A 27,827-nucleotide genomic window follows, 5' to 3' on the forward strand; every position below is an offset into this window, starting at 1 on the left:
CCAGGCGGGATTTAGAGGCGTGGTCAGCAGACCAATGTTTCAGCCAAAGCCACCGCCGCGCAGAGACTGTCTGAGCCATGCCTTTAGCTGAGGCTCTCAAGACATCATACAGCAAGTCTGCCACATAGGCTAAGCCCGATTCCAGGGCTGGCCAATCATCCCTCAAGGAATGATCCGAGGGGGAAGCCCGCTGCACCATAGTCAGGCACGCCCTGGCCACATAGGAGCCGCAAACTGAGGCCTGCAAACTTAAAGCAGCCGCCTCAAAGGACGACCTTAAGGCCGCCTCCAATCTCCTGTCTTGGGCGTCCTTTAGGGCCGTGCCACCTTCCACCGGCAATGCCGTTTTCTTAGTCACCGCAGTGATTAAAGAATCCACGGTAGGCCACAGATAGGCCTCACGTTCACTCACAGCCAAAGGATAGAGGCGGGACATAGCCCTAGCCACTTTAAGGCTCGCTTCTGGGACATCCCATTGAGCCGAAATTAAGGTGTGCATGGCATCATGCACGTGGAAGGTTCTAGGCGGGCGCTTCGTCCCCAGCATAATGGCAGAGCCAACAGGGGCTGAGGGAGAGACGTCCTCCGGAGAGGAAATCTTCAAAGTGTCCATGGCCTGTAACAACAGGTTGGGCAAATCCTCTGGGCGAAAAAGCCGCGCTGCAGAGGGGTCATCCGCTCCATCCGAGCGGGGATCCGTCTCCTCCAAGGAATCCGCAAAGGACCGTTGGGAGACCTCAGACACGCTGCCCTCATCTACATCGGAGGAGACAAATTCCTCCAAGGCCTGGGAATCAACCCGAGGGCGTTTACCTCTGGGAACCTCAACCTCTTTACCAGACGAGGGAGCGGGGGCAGCGTTGTGCATGAGGAAGGCCTGATGCAGCAGCAAAACAAACTCGGGGGAGAAACCCCCCAGACTGTGCACTTCCGCAGCCTGGGCAACAGCCCTAGGCGCACTCTCAACCGGCGCTCGCAACAGCGGGGGAGAGGCCTGCTGCGCATCCAAAATGGCGTCCGGCGCGAAACTCCGCGAAGGAGCCGCGCGGGAAGAACGGCTCTTAACTTTAGCCGCTTCTGTGCCGTCGCCCAAATTAAGGGCGTTCATGGCATTAATGTCTCCAACCTCAAGGGCGGCCCAAGAAGAAGCCGTCCGAGCCGCGTGGCCGGCCAAAATGGCGGAGGCGAGGAGCGGGGGATGGGCGTTTATGGCGGGAAAAACCGCCACGCCGGAGGAAGGACCGGGACATTCATCGGTCACGAAACTGCCACCCAACAAGGGCGAATCAGGCTTTAAGACCCCCGCATCCCCTCTAGAAGCGCTCAAGCGACCCGGGGAGCGACCCTTTGCGCCCTCGCCCTCCGACGCCATGTGCCACGAGGAGAAGAATCGGGGAACCCCCGCCCGCTATAAAAAGGTAAAATTACCTGCTGTCCGCTCCGAGTTGTAACGACCTGGTGTCCCAGTGAGTAGCTGCAATAGACGCTTAAATAAACGTCGAAATAAACGCCTTTAAAGACGTTTAAAAATTTTTTTTTTTTTTTTTTTTAACGGAGCCAGCGGGAGGGGGGAGAAAAGGAGGGACCTGGCACCACCAGGTTTGCACTTGCTCAAAAGAGCCCTCAACCCCAGGCACTCAACAAAACCTAAAAATTAGGCTTGGAGGCCTAGCCAGAGCTGCTGCTGCTGTGTGTGACCACCACCTGCTGAGATAGAGAACATACTGGGGAGTTTCCGGCAGCACATGACCACATATAGGGAGGCAAAAGTTTGCTCTCTATCTCCACCTGCTGGTAGATGGACACAACCCACCAGTCTATGGATTGATCAGCTTGATGATATGGAACTTACCACGTTTGGAACGCTGTCCGCAGGAACCTCCCCGGAGGAGCTGGGCACCACTCTCACCTCAGAAGACCAAGTCAACGAGCTCCAGTCAAGCTGCACTGAACCAGAATCTCTGGAGAAAGCCTCAGAACAGCCAAGCAGCAAAAGCGCACTCTTTTTTTTTTTTAAGCTGTGAGGAAAGTTGGAGGCAGGCAGCAACAGAGGGACTCTGGGAGGAGGGGGGAATGGGTAAGGTAGGGAAAGGGCAAAGCTATATGCCTTTAAAGTGGGCACCACCAGCCACAACACCCCTGCTCAACTGGCAAAGCACAGGAGCTGATCAAGCTACGTCCACACCTGCTGGGAGATAGAGAAATACTGAAGGCAGATGGGGCTAGCCATTCAAGGGTCACTGTGGTTCTTCAGTGTTCTCTATCTCCACCTGCTGGTAGGCGGATACAACCCATCAGTTAATGGATTCATCTGCTGTTGATGACAAAGAAAGTACTATTTTAGGGCAAAACAGCTCTGGCAGATTGATGGGGTGAGAGGCTAGAGCTCTGTCCTTGAGCAACATTGTTTCCAGTAACTTTAAGACTGAGATGTGCGGTGGACCCTGAGGGATACTATAACCCTGCTGAGATTGCTGTAGTGTCATAGTGCAACAAAGTAACTCTGTTGAAGCGTCTACAGTAATTGTGGAAGCTAACTTGATTGAGAGTACTCTGATTTGCCTGATCTGCTGTGTTATACTGGATTGGAGTGTTGAGAAATATCTGCATGCCAGACCTAGGACACAGCATATAGACATTGTTAAAATTAAAAAAGTCAAGAGTACCTGTTTATCATTTACTTCAATGTTGTTATATGCAATTAAACCCTGTATTAACTTACAAGAAACTGTGCTCAACTGTCCTTTAACTAACAACCTGACATACTAAAATATAGCATTGAACACGCTCAAAAGAAGAAATTATTTTTTAAATAATTAAGATCTGTTTTTTCAGTTATTTGGGACTTCATATACATCAAAAGAGCAACTGTCTTCTCACTAGTGCAGAATCCATTATGAAGACATGCTCCTAACTCAAGCCGTAGGGTAATCAGGTACAGTGTTACTAGAAGGAAAGCCCTAACTGCGAGTGTGTTAATCCAGTTGACTAAGGATCAGACAGGCTAATACTCTCCCTTGGAGCACGTATTACTATTGAACTACATACATTAGACTATATTTATTAGGTTATAAAAGGTTTGTTTTTTTTAATGTGATGCGTATTTTATATTCCACCGTTTCACCTTTTCCTTTGTGGGTTCATAAGAGTACACAGGTAGATGTTGTATGTCTGCCAAAGCACAATCAAGAAAGGGAAGGAAAGGAGTTGGTTAAAAAAAAGTTATAAAAAAAAAACAAAACACTTTTTACTTACAATCTATTAAGCCATGCTCTCCAAATACATTCCCAGCCAACATGAACTGCTCCTTTAAAATCCTCTTCTGTTCCATTTTAGGACAGCATAATATACTCCAGGGCAAGGCATGTATGAGCATTTCTATAGTTGTCAAGTAGATTAAAATCACAAGGCTAGTATCATTAGAAATGTCTAACTTCAACAGTGTGTGTTGAAAGGCAAAGGTGGTGAACACTTATCCGCAAGGCAGCCTTGCTCAGTAAAAAGTCAATCATAAGGGTTTGGACAGTCTCTGATTCCCCTTCTTTCTGGGTTTGGAGAAGTATGTTTCATCATACTATGTTGATGGAGAAGGTTGGCCTATCTTTTAGGAAGAAGAAACAACTTTTGTTAGTATGGGACCCTTATACAGGTTTTCTTCCTTTCCTCCTAGGGCCTGGAGTCTCATTTTACACACACTATTAGATGGGAGTTGGGCAGCTATATTTCTTTGTTATGAGTGGTTTCCATTTTTTTTTTTTTTTTTAATATATTTTGGGGTGGAGAGGAAGTCGGGGCTGGGGGAGTTAGTTGTGAATGTAGTGAGGCATCCTTTGTTTGGGGGAGGGCCTGACCCTTCTCTAACCCTTGTCTAGTTGGGATGTACCATGCCTCACATTGAGTTGTCTTGTTGCTGTTGTTGGAAACCTTTGTTCTCTTTAAAAACTTTAATGAACAAATTTTAAAATAAAATAGAAATGTCTAACTCCAAATCAGTACACAGACATATGCCTAAGAATGTACATATAACTTAAAAACACAGAAAACTGCAAGCATTCAAGTCTCTGTTCATTTAAGGCTCAATCTTCACAAAGTCTCCTTAAGATAACCACCACCAAACTATATGTGAATTCAAAAAGTTTTTAAAAATGCATCTTAGCATGCTTATTTTTTAGATATGTGAAATCATATTATAAAGAACTACTATAAAAAAAATTATGAATGCACAAAACATTATATTTTAGAAGAGTTAGTTCAGTTCTAATTCTAATTAGGCAAATGAAAAGCCCTGAGGGTTTTTCTCTTGTGCAATCAGATCAACTGTCTCCATTTTACTCAGATTAGGTGCAAGGAGAAGGAAACAAAATGTAAAACTTGAAATGAGAATTAAGCCAAGCTACTATAATCTTTCAGTTTGCTCAATTTGTACTAAAAAGAAAAGAAAGAGATGTCTAAAGCAAAGAGCAATATTTTGAATTGCAAGATAATTTATAGCATTTAGGATCAGATTTGATAAGATGCAAACCAGGAGGAATAGCTTTGGAAGTTGGCTTTTGAAGCCTGATAAATTTGGGAACAAAAGGTGCATATATTCATATTCACACATAAACCCTGAAAGAGCCAATGGGACTAGCCAAGTTGAGGCCTACTTAAACAGAACACATCCTATGGAGCACCATTAGAGGCTATTGTATCCTGGCAAATCACGCCGTAGTTTCATTGCCTTCAACCTTTCCACTTTTATTTTTGCTTTCAGCAGCTCCTCTTCCAGCTGTTGTCTCCTTTTCAAGCCATCCCTCTTTTCTTGAATATAAAGCCCAATTTTTCTTTGATTTTTTATCATCATTTGATGTTCTTCCTTCAACATTTGTAAAGTCTGTGGAACACACCCACATATCTGTCGCAAGTGTTCCCCAGTCTGGTGAATACAAAATCCATCTCGCCTTGGGACAGGAGATGGAGACAATGTCATTCTCATATCAAGTGAAGAAAGTGAAGGTGAAGGAGACCTCTGCAAAGTGTGAATAGATTCTTGATCCTCTCTGTCCTCTAAAACCTCTGTAGGGTGTTCAGCAACGGTCAGTGGCAGGATAGGTTTGACATCCTCATCTTGTTCCAGTTCCACTGTAACAGCAGCAGGTTGGTGATCCACGTCTGCTTGCTGTGAACTAGTTCCAGCATTTAGTTCTGTATCCTTTTCAGCACTAAAACAAACAAACAATTATATGTTAAATTTTAACAGTTAAATAAATACTATACACAATACTCAGGAAATGACACTTGCAACTCCTGGTGGTAGAGAGGGGACTAGATACTGCTGAGATTTCATCCATCCTGAAATGTAGCAACAAAGAACATGAAGATCCATTACGTCTGCCCATTTTCTCTTCCTTCTGTAGTAACATTAGAAGCTGGGTACGCTCTGCAGTATTGCTATTAAGGATCTACTATATTTATACCACCCTTCTGTATACAACTTTGGAGGAATGACCTCTAGAATTGATAGCAGTACTCTAAATAAAATCTCACCAATGATACACACAAAGACAACATCATAGATCTCTACTGATAACTCTTTCTATGCACCCTAGTATTCATCTGGCTCTAACTACTGCCTTGTTGTACTATTTTGCAACCTGAAATTATGTGCTATATTAAATTACTAGCCGTTAAGCCCGTTAAAACGGGCAAGATTTGTGTTTTGCAAAATGTAATAATTCTCACCTCCATCCATGTCCAGCAAACCTCCTCTCTCCCCTGCCCTCCCCTCCCCCGATCCATGTCCAGCAACCCTGCTCTCTCCCCTGCCCTCCCCCCCATGTCCAGCAGCCCTCCTGTATCCCCTGGCCTCCGCCGTCCAGCAACCATCCTATCTCCCCTGCCCTCCCCCCCATATCCAGCAACCCTCCTCTTCCCCTTGGCCTCCTCCTCCCGTCCACCAACCCTGCTCTCTCCCATGCCCTCACCCCATGTCCAGCAAACCTCCTCTCCCCTCCCCCGATCCATGTCCAGCAACCCTGCTGTCTCCCCTGCCCTCCCCCCCATGTCCAGCAGCCCTCCTCTCTCCCCTGCCCTCCCCCCCATATCCAGCAACCCTCCTCATTCCCTTGGCCTCCCCCCCTGCCCTCCCCCCATGTCCAGCAACCCTCCTCTCTGCCCTGCTCTCTCCCCATGTCCAGCAACCCTCCTCTCTCCCCCTGCCCTCCCCCCATGTCCAGCTACCCTCCTCGCCGCTCCCTCCCTCCTCCGTGCCGGGCCCCCTGCATTGACATGAGAGCGCCTCTCACCTCCGTGTGAAAGCGTTGCAGGCAGCAGCAGATTGCTCTGCTGCTACCTGCAGCGCTTCCACAAGGAGGTGAGAGGCGCTGTCATGTCAGTGCAGGGGGCCCGGCACAGAGGGGGGACGGGAGCGGCGGCGACGTCGGGGATGGGGGGTGGAGGTTGGTGCGCCGGCAATGTTGCTTCGTCTCCAGGCTCCAGCGGCAGTGGCAGCGTCCGTTTCCCTCTCTGTTCCGCCCTCTGACGTCATCACGTCTTGACGCGAGGGCGGAACAGAGAGGGAAGTCTCTACTGCGCATTTGCAGGTGAGTCGGTCACTTGTCATTTATATGTTTGATTATGCTTTTTATTTGATGTACTCCGCCTAGAAGCTTGTTTGATAAAGCAGAATATGTTTTAAATAAATAAAATAATCACATCATCCTGAAAGCTTTCCCCCCATTTGGTTCACATATGTACTTAAGCCCCTCCTCATCTGGTGCCTTCTTGGAATTTTTTACACCCCAAATGCAATGACTCTACACTTTTGCATTAAAACTTAGCTGCCAAACCCTTGACCACTACTCATCTTTTTGTACTCCATATGATATGAAGTCCCTGTTCCAGACCTTATTGTCATCAGCAAAAAGATCGATAGAGTGAAACACTGGAGGGATTACCAAAAGTCTTATCTTCATAGGGGATTAAAACAGCAAAGTTGTATACTCAACAGCAGAACAACTGAGCACATCCATGCATAAGCCCCAAGGACAAGTATAGGAACCTATTCTATAACAGCATATGAGCACTGTTATAGAATACTAGTGCAACCTGGTACTGACATGACTAAAATTTATACACCTGCAGTTACACCAGCCATAGACCTAAGTGGGGGTGCCTAAATTCAGCAGGGATGCTCATATTCTGTAAGTTGCACATGTGACTGGAAACCCTGCCCATGTTCCACCCCTTTGCATTTTCACATATTGTAAGTTAGGTACACCATTAAGTACTGACTTTCGTGCTTAAGTACTAGTATTCTAGACATTCAATACATGCAAGAAGTACATAAATGCAGGCACCTAGAGGCCGATATTCAAAGCGATTTAAGTGGGTAGGAGAGGCTCCTGCCCATTTAAACTGCTTGTCACCACTTATCCCCATGATATTCAGTGGCACTAAAGTAGATAATGCTGCTAAATATCACCTCTGACCGCTGCCAAAAAAAGCGGCAGGTCAGGGGTGGTACAGTGGTTGGCATTGGCATTAAGGAGGAGCCTGGGGTTATGTGGGTGCCGGTAATATTCAGTGCCAGCACCTGCATAGCTATGCAGCCAAATTTAGGACCGCTCCAAAGCTGTGCTAACTTTGGCCAGCCTAGCTATGTGGGTCCTGACACTGAATATTGGGCCCGAGATGCATAACTTTTTTGTTTGGGGGGGGGGGGGGAAGAGTTAAAAAAAAAGCCCCCGAGCCCACTCTCACCCTGACAATGGCCCTCTTTCCTTCCTCCCTCCCCCAGTCGGCAAGAACCCCCCCCCCCAGCCGTATAGGTAGGCCAGAGGGGAGGGTCTACATGGACAGCTGGAGGGGGGGGCAGAGGTCCTCCATGGGGGTTCTTGCTATGGGATGGGGGAGAGGGAAGGAAAGAGGGTCATTTCTGGGGGGAGGGGCTCAAGGTGGTGGTGTTTTTTTTTAAACAAAAAAACTTCCCAACCAAAAACAAAAGTTATGTGAGCCCTGGCCTGATATTCCGCCAGAGCCGATATTCTTATGTGGCTCCAGCTGAAAATCGGTCTTCACCGAGGAAGATATGGGAGAGATACCAGTGCCAGAAATGGTATTTAAAGCAGACTAGTTGGAGACACTGAATGAAATCTCTATAAACCTGGAGGATGTAATGGCTCAATTTGACAAACTGAAGAGTAGCAAATCTCCTGGACCAGATGGTATTCATCCCAGAGTACTGATAGAATTGAAAAATGAACTTGTGGAACTATTGGTAGTAATATGTCATTTATCTTTAAAATTGAGCATGGTACCAGAAGATTGAAGGGCAAATGTAACGTCAATTTCTTTTTAAAGGCTCCAGTGGAGATCAGGGAAATTATAGACCAGCCTGAGGTGAGGCCTCCACATCTTTCCTTCTCTCAGAAAAAGATGGACGACTGACTATCATACTGCTTGTTTGTGTTTGCAACTACGAAATACAGTTGTAGATAGGCCTTAACTCAATTTAGCCTCCACCACCCGTACTAGAAACTTGCAGCTCACCATAATCTAGAGGAGAGCAAGGAAATACCTGCCATTCTTCCCCCACCCCCCTCCCTGCAGCCTCCCTGAAGATTCCCTTGCCACCGCATCCATTTGTGCAGAATGCTCTGCCTCTGCATGCTTAGTTTGAGTCTCCTTCCCCTGCTGCTGTCACCACTTTTCTGACAACCTTCAATATAAATGTCAACCTGTTAGATCCATAGCAGAGCTTTCTGCAGGCAAGATACCTCTCTCAACCCAATGTGGAGTCACAACATTCAGGGTACTGAACACTCCCCCCCCCCCACACACACACCTTTCTTTTAAGCTGTCAAGAAGAGATTCTCATCTGCATGATAAGGTGATTATATGTTGGTTGGAACCTTCTTTTTTTTTTTTTAACTAAAGTTTATTAAATGGTATAACAAAATGAACAAGCAGAAACAGTATGTAATCCCCATGATATGTGTATTTCTAAGACAGCAGTGATAGCCCTGGGGGGAGGAAGGTCTCTGCCAATGGGCTGGAAAGTGAGTTCAGGAGACATGCTCAGGGGAGGGTCTGGCAGACACCTTGCAGAGATAAAGTGGTCCCCTGACAGGGTGGGAGGATGGGGGTGGGTCAGAGGTATGCATGGGGACATCAAAGCATATCATTGATATTCTAACAGGATGGGTGTGGGTAGGTGAGGGGAGGGTGATCAACAGAGACATACCTGAAGAGGTAGAAGCTGAAGGCTGCCGGCGGGAGAACTTGTCGAAAGCGGTATCCCGCTGGTGGAGCTGCTCTACCACCTGTTCAACTTTCTCTCCAAAAATGTTATCCGCACGGCAAGGCGAGTCCGCAATCCGCTGCTGGATCCTATTCTCCAGGTCGGAGGCACGCAGCCATGAGAGTCTGTGCATCACCACACCTTGAGCAGCGGCCCTGGACGCAACATCAAAGGTGTCATACACCCCTCTGGCCAGGAATTTTCTGCACGCCTTCAGCTGCCTGACCACCTCCTGAAATGGCCTGGCTTGCTCAGGGGGGAGCTTGTCCACCAAGCCCGCCAACTGCCGCACATTGTTCCGCATGTGTATGCTCGTGTACAGCTGGTAAGACTGGATTTTGGCCAGGAGCATAGAAGAATGGTAGGCCTTCCTCCCAAAGGAGTCTAAGGTTCTAGAGTCCTTGCCCGGGGGGCGCCGAAGCATGCTCCCTAGAACTCTTAGACTTCTTTAGGGCCAAATCCACAACTCCAGAGTCGTGAGGCAACTAAGTGCGCATCAGCTCTGGGTCCCCATGGATCCGGTACTGGGACTCGATCTTCTTGGGAATGTGGGGATTACTTAATGGCTTGGTCCAGTTCGCCAGCAATGTCTTTTTGAGGACATGATGCATGGATACTGTGAACGCTTCCTTAGGTGGAGAAGGATAGTCCAGGAGCTCAAACATTTCAGCCCTGGGCTCGTCCTCCACAACCACCGGGAAGGGGATGGCCGTAGACATCTCCCGGACAAAGGCCGCAAAGGACAGACTCTCGGGAGGAGAAAGCTGCCTTTCAGGGGAGGGAGTGGGATCCGAAGGAAGGCCATCAGACTCCTCGTCAGAGAAATATCTGATGTCCTCCTCCTCTTCCCACGAGGCCTCACCATCGGTATCAGACACAAGTTCACGGACCTGTGTCTGAAGCCGTGCCCGGCTCGACTCCGTGGAACCACGGCCACGGTGGGAGCGTCGAGAGGTAGACTCCCACGTCCGCACCGGCGAAGCTCCCTCCGCCGACGTCGTCGGGGAGCCTTCCTGGGAGGCGACCGCAGTCGGTACCGCAAGCGGCACCGATGCCGGAGACCTCACCCTGGGCAAGGGGCCAGCCGGCGCCTCACTCGACGGTACCGGTGGCGCAAGCACCCCCGGTACTGGAGGGGAAGGGCGCAACAGCTCTCCCAGAATCTCTGGGAGAACGGCCCGGAGACTCTCGTGCAGAGCGGCTGTGGAGAAAGACATGGAAGCCGATGCAGGGGTCGATGTCAGAATCTGTTCCGGGCGTGGAGGCTGTTCCGGGCTGTCCATAGTGGAGCGCATCGACACCTCCTGAACAGAGGGTGAGCGGTCCTCTCGGTGCTGATGCCTACTGGGTGCCGACTCCCTCGGCGACCCAGAGCTCTCGGAGCCGATACGGGAAGGGGACCGGTGTCGATGCTTCTTCGACTTTTTGGGACGAAGCATGTCACCGGAGCTTCCCGGCACCGACGAGGACGACGTAGAATCCAGCCGTCGCTTCCTCGTGGCCGAGGCCAAAGAAGGTTGGTCTTGGGGGGGCTGTACCGCAGGAGCCCTCAGGGTAGGGGGAGACCCACCCGAAGGCTCACCGCCACCAGCAGGGGAATGGACAGCCCTCACCTTCACTCCAGACGAAGCACCACCGTCCGACAACATCAGCAGATGTGGAGGTCCCGGTACCACCGACGCAGCCTTTCGATGTCTCAGCCCCGATGCCTCGATGCACTCGATGCAGTCGCGGCCGAGGACGAAGGTCTGGACGCTGGCGACGCCGATGCTCTCGATACTCCCGGTGCCGATGCCGACGAAGAGCCCGAGAACAAAACGTTCCACTGGGCCAATCTCGCTACCTGAGTCCGCTTTTGTAAAAGAGCGCACAGACTACAGGCCTGCGGGCGGTGCTCAGCCCCCAAACACTGAAGACACGACGCGTGTCTATCAGTGAGCGAGATTACCCGGGCGCACTGGGTGCACTTCTTGAAGCCGCTGGGAGACTTCGATGTCATGAGCGGAAAAATCGCGCCGGCGAGATCAAAACTCGTAATGGCGAAGATGGCACCAAAAAAGAGGGGAAGAAAAAAACTTCGTCCCGAGGCCTCAAAAGGGCCTACCCCGACGACGAAAGAAAACTTAAGGGGGCAAAGACTAGAATTACAGGAAGGGAAAAAAGACCGAAAAGGTCTCTTTCCGAAATGTTTTTTTTTTAGTAGCGAAAGTCAAAAAAGACATGCGAAGTCGACTTAAGGGGCGCGAATGGCGTAAACACGACCGTACCGAGCGCGGACAAAAGAAGACTGGCCGGTTTCGGGCGGGAAGACGGCTGAGCATGCGCGGTGCGCATCGGCGCGCGAGGGCTAGCAAAGGCTTTTGCTAGTGAAGATTCCGATTGGAGGGGCTGCCGTGGACGTCACCCATCAGTGAGAACAAGCAGCCTGCTTATCCTCGGAGAACTTCAATAACGACTGGAAAGGAGAAGAGTAGAGAAAGAAAGGAACAGTTGGGAAGGAGGATCACAAAGTAACAGGAAGCAACATCACGAAGTCTCAGTACAACAGGAGATGAAACATCAGCTAAACCGTAGGCCTGAGAAAACAGATATGTCTTTTGAGATTTAAATGAGGATAAGGCTGGCTGGAATTCCAAAGAGTGGGACCTGTCATGGAGAAAATACAAGGTCGCAGGAAGGAGAAACGGACAACGCAAACAGATGGGACCTGAAGCAGATGGTCCTGAGAAGAATGGAGTAGTCTTGGAGGATGGTATGGAATCAGATATTGGGAGAGATAGGTCATCTGGCCAGTATGAGAAATTTTATAAACCAAAAGGATTGATTTGTAGAGCATGCAGTAAGAGATGGGTAGCCAATGTTCATCGCACAGTATGTGGGTAACATGGTTGAAGCGTTTAGTACCACTGAATAGTCGTATTGGAGCATTTTGAACATTTTGGAACAAACTCCCTGAGCACATGCGCCAGGCCCCCTCCCTACCCATCTTCAAATCATTGCTCAAAGCCCACCTCTTCAATGTCGCTTTCGGCACCTAATCACAACACCTCTACTCAGGAAATCAAGACTACCCAAACTTGACATTTCATCCTTTAGATTGTAAGCTCTTCTGAGCAGGGACCGTCCTAAGTTATTAATTTGTACAGCGCTGCGTAACCCTAGTAGCGCTCTAGAAATGTTAAGTAGTAGTAGTAATTTGAACTACTTGTAAGTGATATATGCTTCTTTGCTCATCTTACTTTTTATTCTAAGACAGAGGCTCTCAAACCTCTGGAGGCTAGAATAGCAGACTTGGAAGAGCTGAGGCAGACAGAGAGGCTTATAGAGGAGGCCTACAGGAATATAGTAAAGAAGTACCACCTCCAGTCTGGCAACCTCTGCGCTGCCATGGAGGAGAAAGGTCTCCTGAAGGCAGCATCACTGTGGATAAGCAGGAAGTGATCCCGTAGCCAGGACCTGCCCTCCAGGGGATGTAATATCCTCTTGCACCAAGGTTGTATCTCCAGGGGCTTCTGCCTAGGAGAGGAGCATTAGGAAGGCCGTTGTAGTTGGAGATTTGATAATTAGGCATGTAGATAGCTGGATGGCTGGTGGATGTGAGGATCACTTTGAGGCATATTTTCAAAGCACTTAGCCTTCCAAAGTTCCATAGGTTTCTATGGAACTTTGGAAGGCTAAGTGCTTTGAAAATATGCCTCCTTGTCACTTGCCTGCTTGGTGCAAAGGTGGCAGACATCACTCAGCACCTAGATAAGATTTTAGATAGCACTGGGGAGGAGCCTGCTGTTTTGGTACATGTGGGTACCAATGACATAGGAAAATGTGGGAGAGAGGTTCTAGAAGCCAAAATTAGGTTCTTAGGTAGAAAGCTGAAACCCAGAACCTAAAGAGTAGAATTTCAGAAATGCTCCCCGTTCCACATGCAGTATCCAAGAGACAGGCAGAAATCCAGAGTCTCGATGCATAGATGGTGCAAGGAGGAGGGTTTTAGATTTCTTAGGAACTGGACAACATTCTGGGGAAGGGGGAGCCTATTCCATAAAGACAGGCTTTACCTTAACCAGATGGAATCAGGCTGCTGGCATCAACATTTAAAAAGGAGACAGAGAAGTTTTTAAACTAGAAACAAGGGGAAAGCAGACAGTCGCTCAAAAGCGAATGATTCGGAAAGCGAATGCTACATACCTGTAGAAGGTATTCTCCGAGGACAGCAGGCTGATTGTTCTCACTGATGGGTGACGTCCACGGCAGCCCCCTCCAACCGGAAACTTTACTAGCAAAGGCCTTTGCTAGTCCTTGCGCGCCCATGCACACTGCGCATGCGCAGCCATCTTCCCGCCCGAACCAGCTCGTGTTCGTCAGTCCCATATGTAGCAAGACAAAGACAAGGGAAGACACAACTCCAAAGGGGAGGCGGGCGGGTTTGTGAGAACAATCAGCCTGCTGTCCTCGGAGAATACCTTCTACAGGTATGTAGCATTCGCTTTCTCCGAGGACAAGCAGGCTGCTTGTTCTCACTGATGAGGTATCCCTAGCCCCCAGGCTCACTCAAAACAACAAACATGGTCAATTGGGCCTCGCAACGGCGAGGACATATCTGAGATTGACCTAACATCTTATTCAACTAACTGAGAGTGTAGCCTGGAACAGAATAAACATGGGCCTAGGGGGGTGGAGTTGGATTCTAAACCCCGAACAGATTCTGAAGCACTGACTGCCCGAACCGACTGTCGCAACCTGGTTGTCTGTCTGAATTTGGATAATTTGGTGGGACAGCCGATCTCTGAAAGTCTTCAGAGCGTTCCAGACCGCTTGTAACTCCAAAGATTGATCTGCAGATCGCGTTCCTGGAGAGACCAGCATCCCTGGGTGTGAAGCCCATCGACATGAGCTCCCCACCCCAGGAGAGATGCATCCGTAGTCAGCACTTTTTGTGGCTGAGGAATTTGGAAAGGGCTTCCCAAAGTCAAATTGGACCAAATCGTCCACCAATACAGGGATTTGAGAAAACTCGTGGACAGGTGGATCACGTCTTCTAGATCCCCAGCAGCTTGAAACCACTGGGAAGCTAGGGTCCATTGAGCAGATCGCATGTGGAGCCGAGCCATGGGAGTCACATGAACTGTGGAGGCCATGTGGCCAAGCAATCTCAACATCTGCCGAGCTGTGATCTGCTGGGACGCTTGTACCCGGGAGACGAGGGACAGCAGGTTGTTGGCCCTTGTCTCCGGAAGATAGGCACGAGCCGTCCGAGAATCCAGCAGAGCTCCTATGAATTCGAGTCTCTGTACTGGGAGAAGATGGGACTTTGGATAATTTATCACAAACCCCAGTAGCTCCAGGAGTCGAATAGTCATCTGCATGGACTGTAGAGCTCCTGCCTTGGATGTGTTCTTCACCAGCCAATCGTCGAGATAAGGGAACACGTGTACTCCCAGCCTGCGAAGCGCTGCTGCTACTACAGCCAAGCACTTCGTGAACACCCTGGGCGCAGAGGCGAGCCCAAAGGGTAGCACACAGTACTGGAAGTGACGTGTGCCCAGCTGAAATCGTAGATACTGCCTGTGAGCTGGCAATATCGGGATGTGCGTGTAGGCGTCCTTCAAGTCCAGAGAGCATAGCCAATCGTTTTCCTGAATCATGGGAAGAAGGGTGCCCAGGGAAAGCATCCTGAACTTTTCCATGACCAGATATTTATTCAGGGCCCTTAGGTCTAGGATGGGACGCATCCCCCCTGTTTTCTTTTCCACAAGGAAGTACCTGGAATAGAATCCCAGCCCTTCTTGCCCGGATGGCACGGGCTCAACCGCATTGGCGCTGAGAAGGGCGGAGAGTTCCTCTGCAAGTACCTGCTTGTGTTGGAATCTGTAGGACTGAGTTCCCGGTGGGCAATTTAGAGGCTTCGAGGCCAAATTGAGGGTGTACCCTTGCCGGACTATTTGAAGAACCCAACGGTCGGAGGTTACCAGAGGCCACCTTTGGTGAAAAACTTTCAACCTCCCCCCGACCGGTAGATCGCCCGGCACAGATACGTTGATGTCGGCTATGCTCTGCTGGAGCCAGTCAAAAGCTCGCCCACTGCTTTTGCTGGGGAGCCGAGGGGCGCTGCTGATGAGAGCGCGCGTGCTGGGGCTTAGCCTGGGCCGCAGGCTGGTGAGAGGCAGGATTGTACCTACGCTTACCAGAAGAGTAGGGTACAACCCTCCTTCCCCCATAAAAACGTCTACCTGATGAGGTAAATGCTGAAGGCTGCCGGCGGGAGAATTTGTCGAAAGCGTTATCCCGCTGGTGGAGCTGTTCTACCACCTGTTCGACTTTTTCTCCAAAAATGTTGTCCGCTCGGCAAGGGGAGTCCGCAATCCGCTGCTGGATTCTATTCTCCAGGTCGGAGGCACGCAGCCATGAGAGTCTGCGCATCACCACACCTTGAGCAGTGGCCCTGGACGCAACATCAAAGGTATCATATACCCCTCTGGCCAGGAATTTTCTGCACGCCTTCAGCTGCCTGACCACCTCCTGAAACGGCTTGGCTTGCTCCGGAGGGAGCTTGCCCACCAAGCCCGCCAACTGCCGCACATTGTTCCGCATATGGATGCTCGTGTAGAGCTGGTAGGACTGAATCTTGGCCACGAGCATAGAGGAATGATAGGCCTTCCTCCCAAAGGAGTCTAAGGTTCTGGAGTCTTTGCCCGGGGGCGCCGAAGCATGCTCTCTAGAACTCTTAGCTTTCTTTAGGGCCAGATCCACCACACCAGAGTCGTGAGGCAACTGAGTGCGCATCAGCTCTGGGTCCCCATGGATCCGATACTGGGATTCGATCTTCTTGGGAATGTGGGGATTAGTTAGTGGCTTGGTCCAGTTCGCCAGCAATGTCTTTTTTAGGACATGATGCATGGGTACTGTGGACGCTTCCTTAGGTGGAGAAGGATAGTCCAAGAGCTCAAACATTTCAGCCCTGGGCTCATCCACCACAACCACCGGGAAGGGGATGGCCGTAGACATCTCCCGGACAAAGGCCGCGAAAGACAGACTCTCGGGAGGAGAAAACTGCCTTTCAGGGGAGGGAGTGGGATCAGAAGGAAGGCCATCAGACTCCTCGTCAGAGAAATATCTGATGTCCTCCTCCTCCTCCTCCCACGAGGCCTCACCATCGGTATCAGACACAAGTTCACGAACCTGTGTCTGAAGCCGTGCCCGACTCGACTCCGTGGAAACACGGCCACGGTAGGAGCGTCGAGAGGTGGACTCCCTCGCCAGCATCGGCAAAGCTCCCTCCGCCAACGTCATCGGGGAGTCTGCCTGGGAGGTAGCCGCAGCCGGTACCGGTAACCTCACCTCGGGCAAGGGGCCAGCTGGCGCCTCACTCGACGGTACCGGTGGCGCAAGAACCCCCGGTACCGGAGGGGAAGGGCGCAACAGCTCTCCCAGAATCTCTGGAAAAATGGCCCGGAGACTCTCGTGCAGAGCGGCTGTGGAGAAAGACTGGGAAGCCGATGCAGGCGTCGAGGTCAGAGTCTGTTCCGGGCGTGGAGGCTGTTCCGGGCTGTCCAAGGGGGAGCGCATGGACACCTCCTGAACAGAGGGTGAGCGGTCCTCCCGGTGCCGATGCCTACTGGGTGCCGACTGCCTCGGCGACCCAGAGCTCTCGGTACCGAGACGGGAAGGAGACCAGTGACGATGCTTCTTAGACTTCTTCAAGCGAAGCATGTCACCGGAACTTCCCGGTACCGACGAGAAGGACGTAGAATCCAGCCGTCGCTTCCTCGGGGCCGAGGCCGAAGAAGGTCGATCTCGGGGGGGCTGTACCGCAGGAGCCCTCAGGGCAGGGGGAGACCCACCCGAGGGCTCACCGCCACCAGCAGGGGAATGGACAGCCCTCACCTGCACTCCAGACGAAGCACCACTGTCCAACGACATCAGCAACAGTGGAGGTGCCGGTACCACCGACGTCAACGCAGCCTTTCGATACCTCGGTACCGACGATGCCGAAGGAAGGGGCCTCGATGCAGTCGATACCGGAGGTAGAGGCCTCGATGCAGTTGATGCCGATGCCGAGGTCGAAGACTTCGATGCTGTTGACGTCGATGCACTCGATGCCCGTGCTGTTGTTGTCGAAGAGCCCGAGAACAACGCGTTCCACTGGGCCAATCTCGCTACCTGAGTCCTCTTTTTCAAAAGAGCACAAAGACTGCAGGCCTGCGGGCGGTGCCCAGCCCCCAGACACTGATGACACGAAGCGTGCCTATCAGTGAGCGAGATTACCCGGGCGCACTGGGTGCACTTCTTGAAGCCACTGGAAAACTTCGATGACATGGGCAGAAAAATCACGCCGGCGAAATCAAAATTTGCGATGATGACGAAGGGCACCAAAAAGAAGGGAGAAAAAACCCGAATCGAGGCCAAATAGGCCGGTCCCGAAAGCGAAAGGAAACTTACGCTGGAAAAAGCTGGAAACACGGGAAAAGGGTAAAGACCGATCGGTCTCTTTTTTTTTTTTTTTGCAAAAATCGCAAAGATGCGCGAGGGTCAACTTGAGGGGCACGAAACGGCGGTAAAACACGACCGTCCCGAGCGCGGACAAAAGAAGACTGACGAACACGAGCCGGTTCGGGCCGGAAGGCGGCCGCGCATGCGCGGTGCGCATCGGCGCGCAAGGGCTAGCAAAGGCCTTTGCTAGTAAAGTTTCCGGTTGGAGGGGGCTGCCGTGGACGTCACCCATCAGTGAGAACAAGCAGCCTGCTTGTCCTCGGAGAACAAGGCTTCTTTAAAAGATATCATCAAATCAGGGAAGATAGGGTATTCCAATAGCGAGGTTACAACAGAGACAACAGTAGACCAGGGGGTTCATTATCAAAGCATTTAGTTTTAACAAAAGTTCCATATGTTATTATGAAACCTTCTAAGTGCTTTGAAAATACGTCTCCAGGTGCCTTTAAATAGAGCAGACAGATTTTCAAGATCGCAAATTTTCACTGTCAACTGCTAATAATTGTTTGAAATGTCTGTATGCAGATACCAGACGCCTAAGAAATAAGATGGGGGAGTTAGAATATATTGCACTAAATGAAAAGATAGATATAATAGGCAGGGCTGGTCTTAGGCAGGAGGAATCGGTGTGGCCACACAGGACCTCGCGCTCCCAGGGGCCCCATGTGGGAATGGAGTTTGCGGCTTTTCCCCCCATTTCTGCCCCCCCCCCAGCAGATCCAACACAGATCCCTTCCCTCCCCATGTCCACAAAAACCTGATTTTTCTTTGCTGGTGCCAGCAGTAGTAATAGGAACAAGCTGTTTGGACCGACCCGGTCTTTCCCTCTGTAGCGTTCTGCCCACGCATAAACAGGAAGTTACATCAGAGAGGTAGGATGCTACAGCTGGAAAGACTGGTCGGCCTAGACAGCCTGTTACCATTGCTACTGCTGGCACCAGAAAAAAATCAGTTTTTTGTGGACTGGAGGGGAGGGGGATGACATGGTATAAGACTCGGGGGGGGGGGGGGGAGGGGACAGGTGCTGGACTGAAGGAAAGGGAACGATGAGATGCTGGATCCACAGCGGGAAAGGAGACACAGAGCTTCTGGGCTAAAAGGAAGGAAGGAGAGATAGGAGTGGCAGGGAAGAGAGAAGGGACAAGTAAATGCTGGATCATAAGGGAGAAGGGTGAGGAGAGGGAACAGAGAGTTGATGGACCATTGGGGTGGAGGGGAAAGGAAAGGGGAGAGGGAATTAATGGACATCAGGAATGGAGGGGAAGGGAAAGGGAATTGCTGGACCTTAGGGGTGGAGGGGAAGGGAAAGGGGACAGGGAGTTGCTAGACCATATGGGTAGAGAGGAAGGGAGAGAGGAGAGGGAATTGCAGCACCATAGGGGTGGAGGGAAAGGGAGAGGGGATTGCTGGACATTATGGGTGAAGTGAAAGAGAGGGAACTGTTGCATCATAGGAGTGGAGGGGAACAGAGAGAGGGGGAAGGGGAGTTTCTGGTCCACAGGGGGGAAGGGCAAGGGAGAAGAGATAAGTAAAAGTAAATGCTGGATCATAAGGAAGAAGGGTGGGGAGAGGGGACAATGAATGCTGGACCATAGGGGTAGAGAGGAAAAGGAAATAGAGGACTACAGGGGTAGAGGAGAGAGAGGGGTGGGCAGGACAGGAGATGGGCTACAAATATAGGCGGAGAATATGGGAGAGGAAATGTTGGGGCAGAAGAATGTAGGAAGGAAGATGGAGGGGAGAAGTTGGCAAGGTAGAACCATATCTAAGTGACGCCAGAGGTCCGCCACTGTTGCAGCAAGCAGGCAAGTGACCAGGTGATCCTCACATCCACCAGCCAACCCAGATATCTACATTCCTAATGATCGAATCACCAACTACAAGAGCTGTCCTAACCTTTCCCTTCTGGGCAGAAGCTCCTGGAGACAGTCCTCGGTGCAAGAGGATATTGCATCCCCAGGTATGCCCAGGGGTGAGGTCTTGGGGGATTGGAGTGCAGTCTCAAATAATATTCAAGGTTCTGTGTTTGGTTTTTAAGTTTTTGGATGGCACTTGTCTAGAAGGTGGATCTCAGCTGGTAAATTTGTTAAATTCTTGGACTACTTCTAGGAGATGCAATTCGCTTAACATTAGCTTATCCATCGACTAAAGGTATACACTACAAAGCAGTTTTTTCTCGCTCTTTTTTCTTTGTAGCTGTTCACCATTGGAATAATCTTCCATCTGAGTTATGCTTGATAAGAAATTATGCCTCATTTCAAAAGGCTTTTAAAACTTATTTATATACTATGTCAAGGGGGATATAATTTTATCTCTGATTTAATTTTTGTAATTCCTGATAATTTATAATCAGCTTCTTAATTCTCGATTGCTGTAACTCACCTTGAATCTTATTTTTTTAAGAGAGCTAGCGAGGAATAAGTCCTTGATAACATAACACTAGCGACCATGGCTTTTTTTTTTTTGTTTAAGGGAGGATGGAGGTCGACTAGACCAGGGCAATTTGTTTGGGGAGGCAGGGGACTGGTTAGAAAATCATTGCTATCTTGAGAGGGTGGAGGATCAGAGGACTTTGGGAGCCTGGTGGGGGTTGCAGCAATTTTTTGAAAGGATTGGGAGGTTGGAGGGTGCATTACACACTAGGACAATTTATTTCTAGGGGTGGGAGGGGTGTCTGTTGATCAGGGGAATAAATGGTAATGAGGCTGTTAGTTTTCCTGTCCCAATGTAATCGAAGCAGAAGGGCGAGCTAACCCTTTTAAACCTCCTCACACCTGGCAGTAAAATTTCTCGGCTTCTGCTCGCCATAAAATCTTGTGTACTTCTCTGCATCGGGGCAGAATAACTAACAGCATCGGGGCTGGATATCTAACAGCCTCATTACCATTCATTTTAATAGGCTGTGCGCTGTTGTCTACTGCGCGTTAACTGCTGTGGTGAACCCCTTTTTGCCTCATGCAGCCTGTGTGTACATTCCTCTCGTTAACCACACACTTCTGCCTGTGGTAGCTTTCTGCACTGGCCCTTTAGTAAGGCTGTTCATGTAGAGCGAAGAACCACATCCTCCTAGCGGCATATCTAGTACTGATGAACACAAACGATGAAGAGAAGTAAGCTCAAAAATAAATCCCGTTACAGGTCAGTAATCTAAAAACAGCAGCCTTATCTGGCAGAAGACAATTTGACAAGCAGAAGACTATCCAGGAACAATGAATGGCAATTTCACCCAGTTGTGAACATTGCTAGATGCCGTAGTTCTAGAGCAGCAGCGTCCAGGATTTTCACCTGTGGGCCATATGATCAGAAATCCATGCATTTGTGGGCCATGTGAATATTTTATAGTGGAAACAATTAAAAATCCATGTGTATACCAGCTGCATAATAATGGAGAGGCCAGGGACAAGGTTTAAACTGCACTTGTGAATGAACTGATTCATACTGATGCCATTGGAAGAGTTGGGGGAAAGTGGGCCAAGATAAACTTTATGTTTTGAGGGCTTGAAACACCAGGTTCAGATGCTTAAACATAATAGTTTAAGAAAACTTGATATACCACCCTTTACATCCATCAAAGTGGTTTACAATAAAATAAATTAAGAAAGGAACATCAGTAATGATAGAAAAGGCACATGCATTCAAAAGACATTCCAACCTCCTGTAAAACAAAAATAATACACTTAAAATCCCTGCAGATTCCCCATGTACCCACCTCAAGACTATCTGAATGCCATCTGGAAAAAAAAAGCGCTTTAAAACATCAGAGGGTAGTTTCCTCTTACAACTCTCTAGGAAGCTGATTCTATAAGGTGGGACACCCAAAAAAAAAAAAAAAAAAAAAAAAAAAACAGTCCTTAGTCACTGTCAATTGGGCACTTAAAGTACTAAGGAGGGCCAACAGAAAAACCTCAGATCTCAAACATCTCCCGGCAAATATCTATTAACCATCAATGGCAAATACATAAAGGCCACTGGTCCTCAAACGAATAGTATTTTTTTTTCCTTTTGATGGTAGATTGTTCAGCTGTTAAGAGGGCAGCAAGGAGCACTATATAGCGATTAAGACAAAAGACTACCTGCAGGAAAGCTTAGTCAGGGACTGATTTTTTTCCCCTTTGGCTTCTACTACTGTAGAAAGAAATTATCTTCCTAAGTGTGACCTGTGTTTGAAGACAATGTGAGTAGAAAAGAACAGCCAAGTTGAAACTAACTGTTCAGCAAACTCACTATACATTGGGACGACTTCCCTATGAAGAAAGACTAAGGAGGCTAGGTTTTTCAGTTTGGAGAAGAGACGGTTGAGGGGAGACATGTTAGAGGCATATAAAATAATGAGTGGAGTGGAACAGGTGGATGTGAAGCGTCTGTTCACGCTTTGCAAAATACTAGGACTAGGGGGCATGCGATGAAACTACAGTGTAGTAAATTTAAAACAAATCGGAGAAACCTTTTCTTCACCCAACGCATAATTAAACTCTGGAATTCGTTGCCGGAGAACGTGGTGAAGGCGGTTAGCTTGGCAGAGTTTAAAAAGGGGTTAGGCGGTTTCCTAAAGGACAAGTCCATAAACCACTACTAAATGGACTTGGGAAAAATCCACAATTCCAGGAATAACATGTATAGAATGTTTGTACGTTTGGGAAGCTTGTCAAGTGCCCTTGGCCTGGATTGGCCACTGTCGTGGACAGGATGCTGGGCTCGATGGACCCTTGGTCTTTTCCCAGTGTGGCATTACTTATGTACTTATGTACTTACTGAAAGTGGAATGAGCATTTATAAACCTTCTGAGAGGGAAAGAAAGCCAGCAGATCAATATCACAACAAAAAGATTTTATTGAAAATACCGTGTATGAACAAATCGCCTGACACAGGCCGTGTTTCGCCCACCTAGGGCTGCGTCAGGGGCTAATTTGAAACCTTCGTAAAGGGGCAAATATGGTGCATAAAAGTCAAGAAAAAAACCAGCTCAAACGGGAATCCTGTAGTCTCTAGCGTACACAAATGGACACACCATTATTGAAGCTGAGAAGTCCTATCAGCTCTATTTACCTTCTGCAAAGTCAAACAACTACATAGAGACAAAACTACAAGCCTTCTCTATCGCTGCCCCATCATTGTGGAATGCTCTACCTGGTTACCTGAGATCATGTGAAGATATCCAACAATTCAAGCGGCTGCTAAAAACGCATCTGTTCGTAAAAGCCTGTTTGCTGTGTGTGTGTGTGCTTACGCCATCTTATTGATCATGTTTCTTCATCATATGCTTAATGATTGTAAGGTGTCTAGGACCATGTATGTGACTATTGTTACTCACCTTGGATAAAGGTGGGATATAAATGTAGTAAATAAATAAATTTGGCCCATGGGCCACACACATTGGATACCTTTGTTGTAGGACCTTTCACATTTTTCTGAATATGAACTACTTAATATGCATCACAAAAAATATGGAAACATAGGATGACAAGTAAAACTGAACAAAAAAAGTGCACCATAGCTGCCAACCTTGATATCAAAGATGGGACGATGACAGAAAATAAGCTGCTATAATTGAAACTAAATGAAATGCTGTATCTGGCAGAATACTTTTTGGGTGTGGGTGGGGCAGGGGAGAGAGGGAGGTGAAAGGACCAGGGACAAGGTTTAAAGTGTATACAAAAGTCTTAATGAAGCTATACAAACCATTCTTTTTCCTTTTATTCCTAAAAAAGATGGCTAGATTGCCGCACAGTTTTGATATCAGAAGCCATGTTCCTCCATTACAGGCCTAGCTAGAATTCCCAGCAGGCAGTGACATCCCACATGTCGGTGTTGCTGTGCAGTCAGCATCTGTCATGCTGCAATTGAAAAACTCACCATTATTTAGTTCTACCAGCAGGTCTCCCAGTGGAGCTACGTGCATCTCAGCTATCTCCAGTCACTACACTGATCTGCTGCTAAGCTAACCAGAAATGCTAATAAGGCGCAGAAGTATGGATTATTTTCCTTTATTACACTTCCACAAAAACCATTTTCAAATCTATGCTGAAAACCCACCTTTTCACCACTGCTTTTGGCTCCTAACCACTACTCGATTCCCCTATCCTTGTTCCTTCTCACCCAGTACTTTCCTCGCCCTTAATTGTCTTGTCTGTCTGTATTTTTAGATTGTAAGCTCTATCGAGCAGGGACTGTCTCTCTGTGTCAGGTGTTCAGTGCTGCGTGCGTCTGGTAGCGCTATACAAATGTTAATAATAATAATAATATATGAGACGCTGAAAATTAACAGCATTTAAGGAAAGCAAGTGCAGAGTTCTATTTTTGAATGGTCTGTTGGTTCACCAACGTGATAATTAATACCTCACTGGATGTGAGAAGAGAATTATATGGAGTACTTTTGGGTTTCCGTCTACAACTGAGGAAGGTATTAAAGAAAATCAAATGCAGTAGTGCACTAATAAACATTCACAGAGGCTAAGTGTCATACAGTATTTATGCACTAGCTTTTCATCAAACCACCTGGAATCAAGCCTGGTAGTGTTACCAATAAAATGAGTTTGGTTTTCTAAATAACTAGCCTAGCTCACAAAACTGAAACTGCAGCACAATTCGATGTGTATGCATAGGAGGGGCTCAAGACTGGAAAAGCAGGTTTGAAAGGCAGGACATCACTGCATCCTCAGAAATCCGAGAACCTAATATAGCACCTCCACATATTTTACCAGCTTTGGCCTCTACTAACAGTCTCTAAGGCTCAGAAGCACTGAAATGTAATTAGCAAAGGCAAGAAAGAATGAGCCTCTTACTATCATTTATGTATGATGATCTTTAAGCTAGTTCTCCGATTAGCTTTACTAAACATCCAAGTAATCTGAACTGGTGAAGGTAAAGTCTGAAATTCAATATCCTTACATAGACTACAGTGCATTTTTGCAGTTGGGTAATCATTGACTAAACACCTGGTTAAAGTGTGACCAGTATTTGCACATTAAGAACATTCTTGGTAAGGACAGGATGGTTGTAATACACAATGCAATTCTTTATTGGACAAGGAAGAAAAAAAAAAAACCACTGCAAACTTTTTAAAAACAGCAGCGGCTTTCATGTAAACTGACATCTTCCTGCACCCTTTTGGTGAGCTTTCACAAGCTTTGCTTAAAATGGACAGCTCTCTTTGCCCTACCCAGCATCTGCATAATCTCCCACTTAATGAAAAGAAAAATTGGAGGCGGTAAAGGCTAGATTTGTATTTTTCAGGCTATTCACCCATTGGCCTTCAGATCAAATTCATGGGAACAACATTCTTGACCTCATTTTGGCTAAGTTTCAAGTGCAAGCTCAGAGTCCTTCTTGGCTTTTGGCCTGAGATTAAGTATCTGTACAATACTGGGTGGGGGTGGGGTGGGATGGGAGGAGTTTAATACCTTGCCACTTGATCCTATTGTAGACCCAATAATGTAAAACCACTACCAAAGCAAGAGGATTAAACCTTTGACACAAACAGCTGCACAAATAGAACTGAATGTAAAACACAGAACTAGCCCTTACTACAAAGCTCTTGATGTACCATCAAGCTCCTTTTGGCATAAATCTAATAACTGATTCTGGTTCCCATCCTGTGGGTAGTCTATCCACGCACTTCCCATACAGTTCTTATTCTTCTGGAACAAATACATAGAATTATGTACTTTACGCAAAGAAAAGCTTACAAATAGAAAGTTCTTAGCTTTACATATAATAAGATAACATGTTGTCTCTTACCTTGGCAAACTGCTCCCATCTCTCAAGAAGCACATGGTGGTGATCTGTGGAATCATCTCTAACACCTTCTTGGTTGGTTCGGAGACTGTGCTTTGATAATCTAACTGTGTATTCTTAAACTGCAAGAACTCCTGCTTGGCATATTCCTTGAGCCTCTTGTACAGTGTTCGCAGGCCCTGCGCTGTTCGAGGAGGGCGGTCTGCACCTATTGCATTGTATTTGTCTGCTATTATATCCCAGCATTTGTTTTTTTCCACTATCACAGAGTGCTTATTAGTGTGCTGTTCCAGAACATTAACATACGGCTTCACAAGCTTCAGCAGATCAAGCTTTTCAGATACAGTAAAATTAGAAGACCGAGCCTTTCCAACCATTTTTAGCTCTGAATTCAGCTGGCAGTTCCTGTGCCTTCCAGCACGCCTCAGTTCTTTTCACAGACAAAAAAAAAAAAAGATCAGGCTTAACTAGGCTAGTCTCATTTAGGCCCACGCCTACAAGGGAGGGTTTATTAAAATTTCTTTAGCTTAATCTGACGCAGGCTGAGGAAAGCTGTTTAAGCCAAGCCTGACCTACATAAGGCTTCAGACTGAAGAACACTGAAAGAAACAAGAAAAATACACTTTTGTGTGAAGGCAAGAACTAAACACAGCACTTAGAACACACAGGTCAAAAGATTAGTTCATTACACAGCTAAATATTACCTAATTCAGCTAGAGCTATTAGCTTGCTCTTGTGTGTACTGTGTCTGTTGTGGAGACATTTAAACAAAGCTGAATTCTTTTTTTCATACTGTGAAAAAGACAACTATTGTGTGACTCAGCAACTGGGAAACTGAAAATGTAGGGCCAGGAAGAGAGAGAAAAAACCACCACAAAGAAAAGCATGGCGTGTGTAGAAGGATCCCTGACTGAGCCCCAATCACTGTTGCCGAGGTACTTTCTCTTACAATATTTGCATAATGCTAGTCCTGCTGTCAATCAGGAACTGCATATCCTCTAGCTAGTTAGGTTACACCCAGACTTCTGATTCACAGTAAAGCTAAGCTTCTCCTGCATGTCACAGCTGGCTTCAGCTGCTCATATACAGAAAATTTACAACAGGAATGTTTAGTCTCACATTTTGTAGGGAGGCGGGAGAGAGGGAGAGCAAGCAAATATGAAAAACTATCTTCTGTGTTAACATTTACCTATATCAGGAGGATTCTGCCAGGGGCTGCCTATTTCATTTCTAATATTACTAGTGAATGTGCAGGAACTGAAGAATAGCAGGATTAAACTCAGTGAAATGTAATAAGGGTCAGAATCAAGCAGGAGAGAGTTATAGGGCCATATCATGCCAAAGACTGGGATTTTTTTTAATAGGTTTCCTGAGGCTACATTGAATTCTGTCATATTTCTTATTTAGTGGTTTCATTCAAAGCATGAAATTAATAACGACATTCAAGTGTGTGAGAGGGAGGAGGGATAAAAGAATGATTTTTTTTATATATCAAAATACAACTTCCACACCACATGTAAGATTTGCTCAAGAAATACAAAACAGAATCAGCATTTAAATAGGGATTTATTAGGTTTTGTTTTACTTTGCTAGAATGGTTATTAAAACAATTGCACATTTATAAATCCTGTTTTCTAAAATAAATGATTATACAAATCAGCTTTTACTACTTGCCTTTTAGTATCTTTATACCATAACAATCTGCTTCAGCCTTCCTTCTGCAGAACATATTTAAAAACAGAAAAATGAAGGCAGATAAAGACCCATCCATGCTATCTACTATCCCTTCCTAATCCCTAGATATCCAATGTACCTGTCCCAAGCTTTCTTAAATTCAGTTACAGTTTTCATCTCTACCACCTCCACTGGGAGGCCCTTCCAGAAATTCACTACCCTTTCAGAGAAGAAATATTTCCTCAGGTTACTTCCAAGTCTTTCCCCTTTTACCTTCATCTTATGCCCCTTGTTCCAGATCTTCCTTTCAATTGAAGGACTTGCCTCCTGTGCATTTATGCCACATACGCATTTAAATGTTTTATTTATTTGTTACATTTGTATCCCACATTTTCCCACCTATTTGAAGGCTCAATGTGGCTTACATAATGCCAGAGAGGCGTTTGCAGACTCTGATGTGAACAAATACGATGTGATGTTGTGGTAAGATAAAGTTCATGTAGCACTGCAAAACACTGCAGCCAGACTTATATTTGGAAAGACAAAATACGAAAGTGCTAAACCCCTAAGAGAAAGGTTACACTGGCTTCCAGTTAAAGAACGTACTGTGTTCAAGATCTGCATGTTGGTTCATAAAATTATTCACGGAGAT

At 47.5% G+C, this 27,827-nt stretch overlaps 2 protein-coding genes across 4 annotated transcripts in view; both read right to left on the minus strand.

Annotated features, from left to right (window-relative positions):
* The window catches only part of RAD54B (RAD54 homolog B), a 270,430-nt gene that overhangs the window by 113,920 nt on the left and 128,683 nt on the right, over positions 1–27,827 (minus strand). Inside the window, exon 1 of one of the 3 annotated variants that reach the window (XM_030216692.1) lies at positions 3,256–3,386. The exons of the other annotated variants lie outside the window; for them this stretch is intronic. Within the exon in view, the coding sequence (XP_030072552.1) occupies positions 3,256–3,376 (121 nt within the window). The 5' untranslated portion in view covers positions 3,377–3,386. Of the gene's footprint in view, positions 1–3,255; positions 3,387–27,827 lie in introns of those variants that run through there. 3 annotated transcript variants of the gene reach the window in all.
* Positions 4,668–25,940, minus strand: FSBP (fibrinogen silencer binding protein). The gene is made up of 2 exons (XM_030216711.1): positions 25,505–25,940; positions 4,668–5,201 (listed from the first exon to the last, which is right to left on the minus strand). The coding sequence occupies exons 1-2, from the start codon at positions 25,876–25,878 to the stop codon at positions 4,676–4,678; spliced, it is 900 nt and encodes a 299-aa protein (XP_030072571.1). The 5' UTR covers positions 25,879–25,940; the 3' UTR covers positions 4,668–4,675.

This window comes from Microcaecilia unicolor, chromosome 1 (genome assembly GCF_901765095.1).
Source record: "Microcaecilia unicolor chromosome 1, aMicUni1.1, whole genome shotgun sequence".
NCBI classification, from domain to species: Eukaryota; Metazoa; Chordata; class Amphibia; order Gymnophiona; family Siphonopidae; genus Microcaecilia; species Microcaecilia unicolor.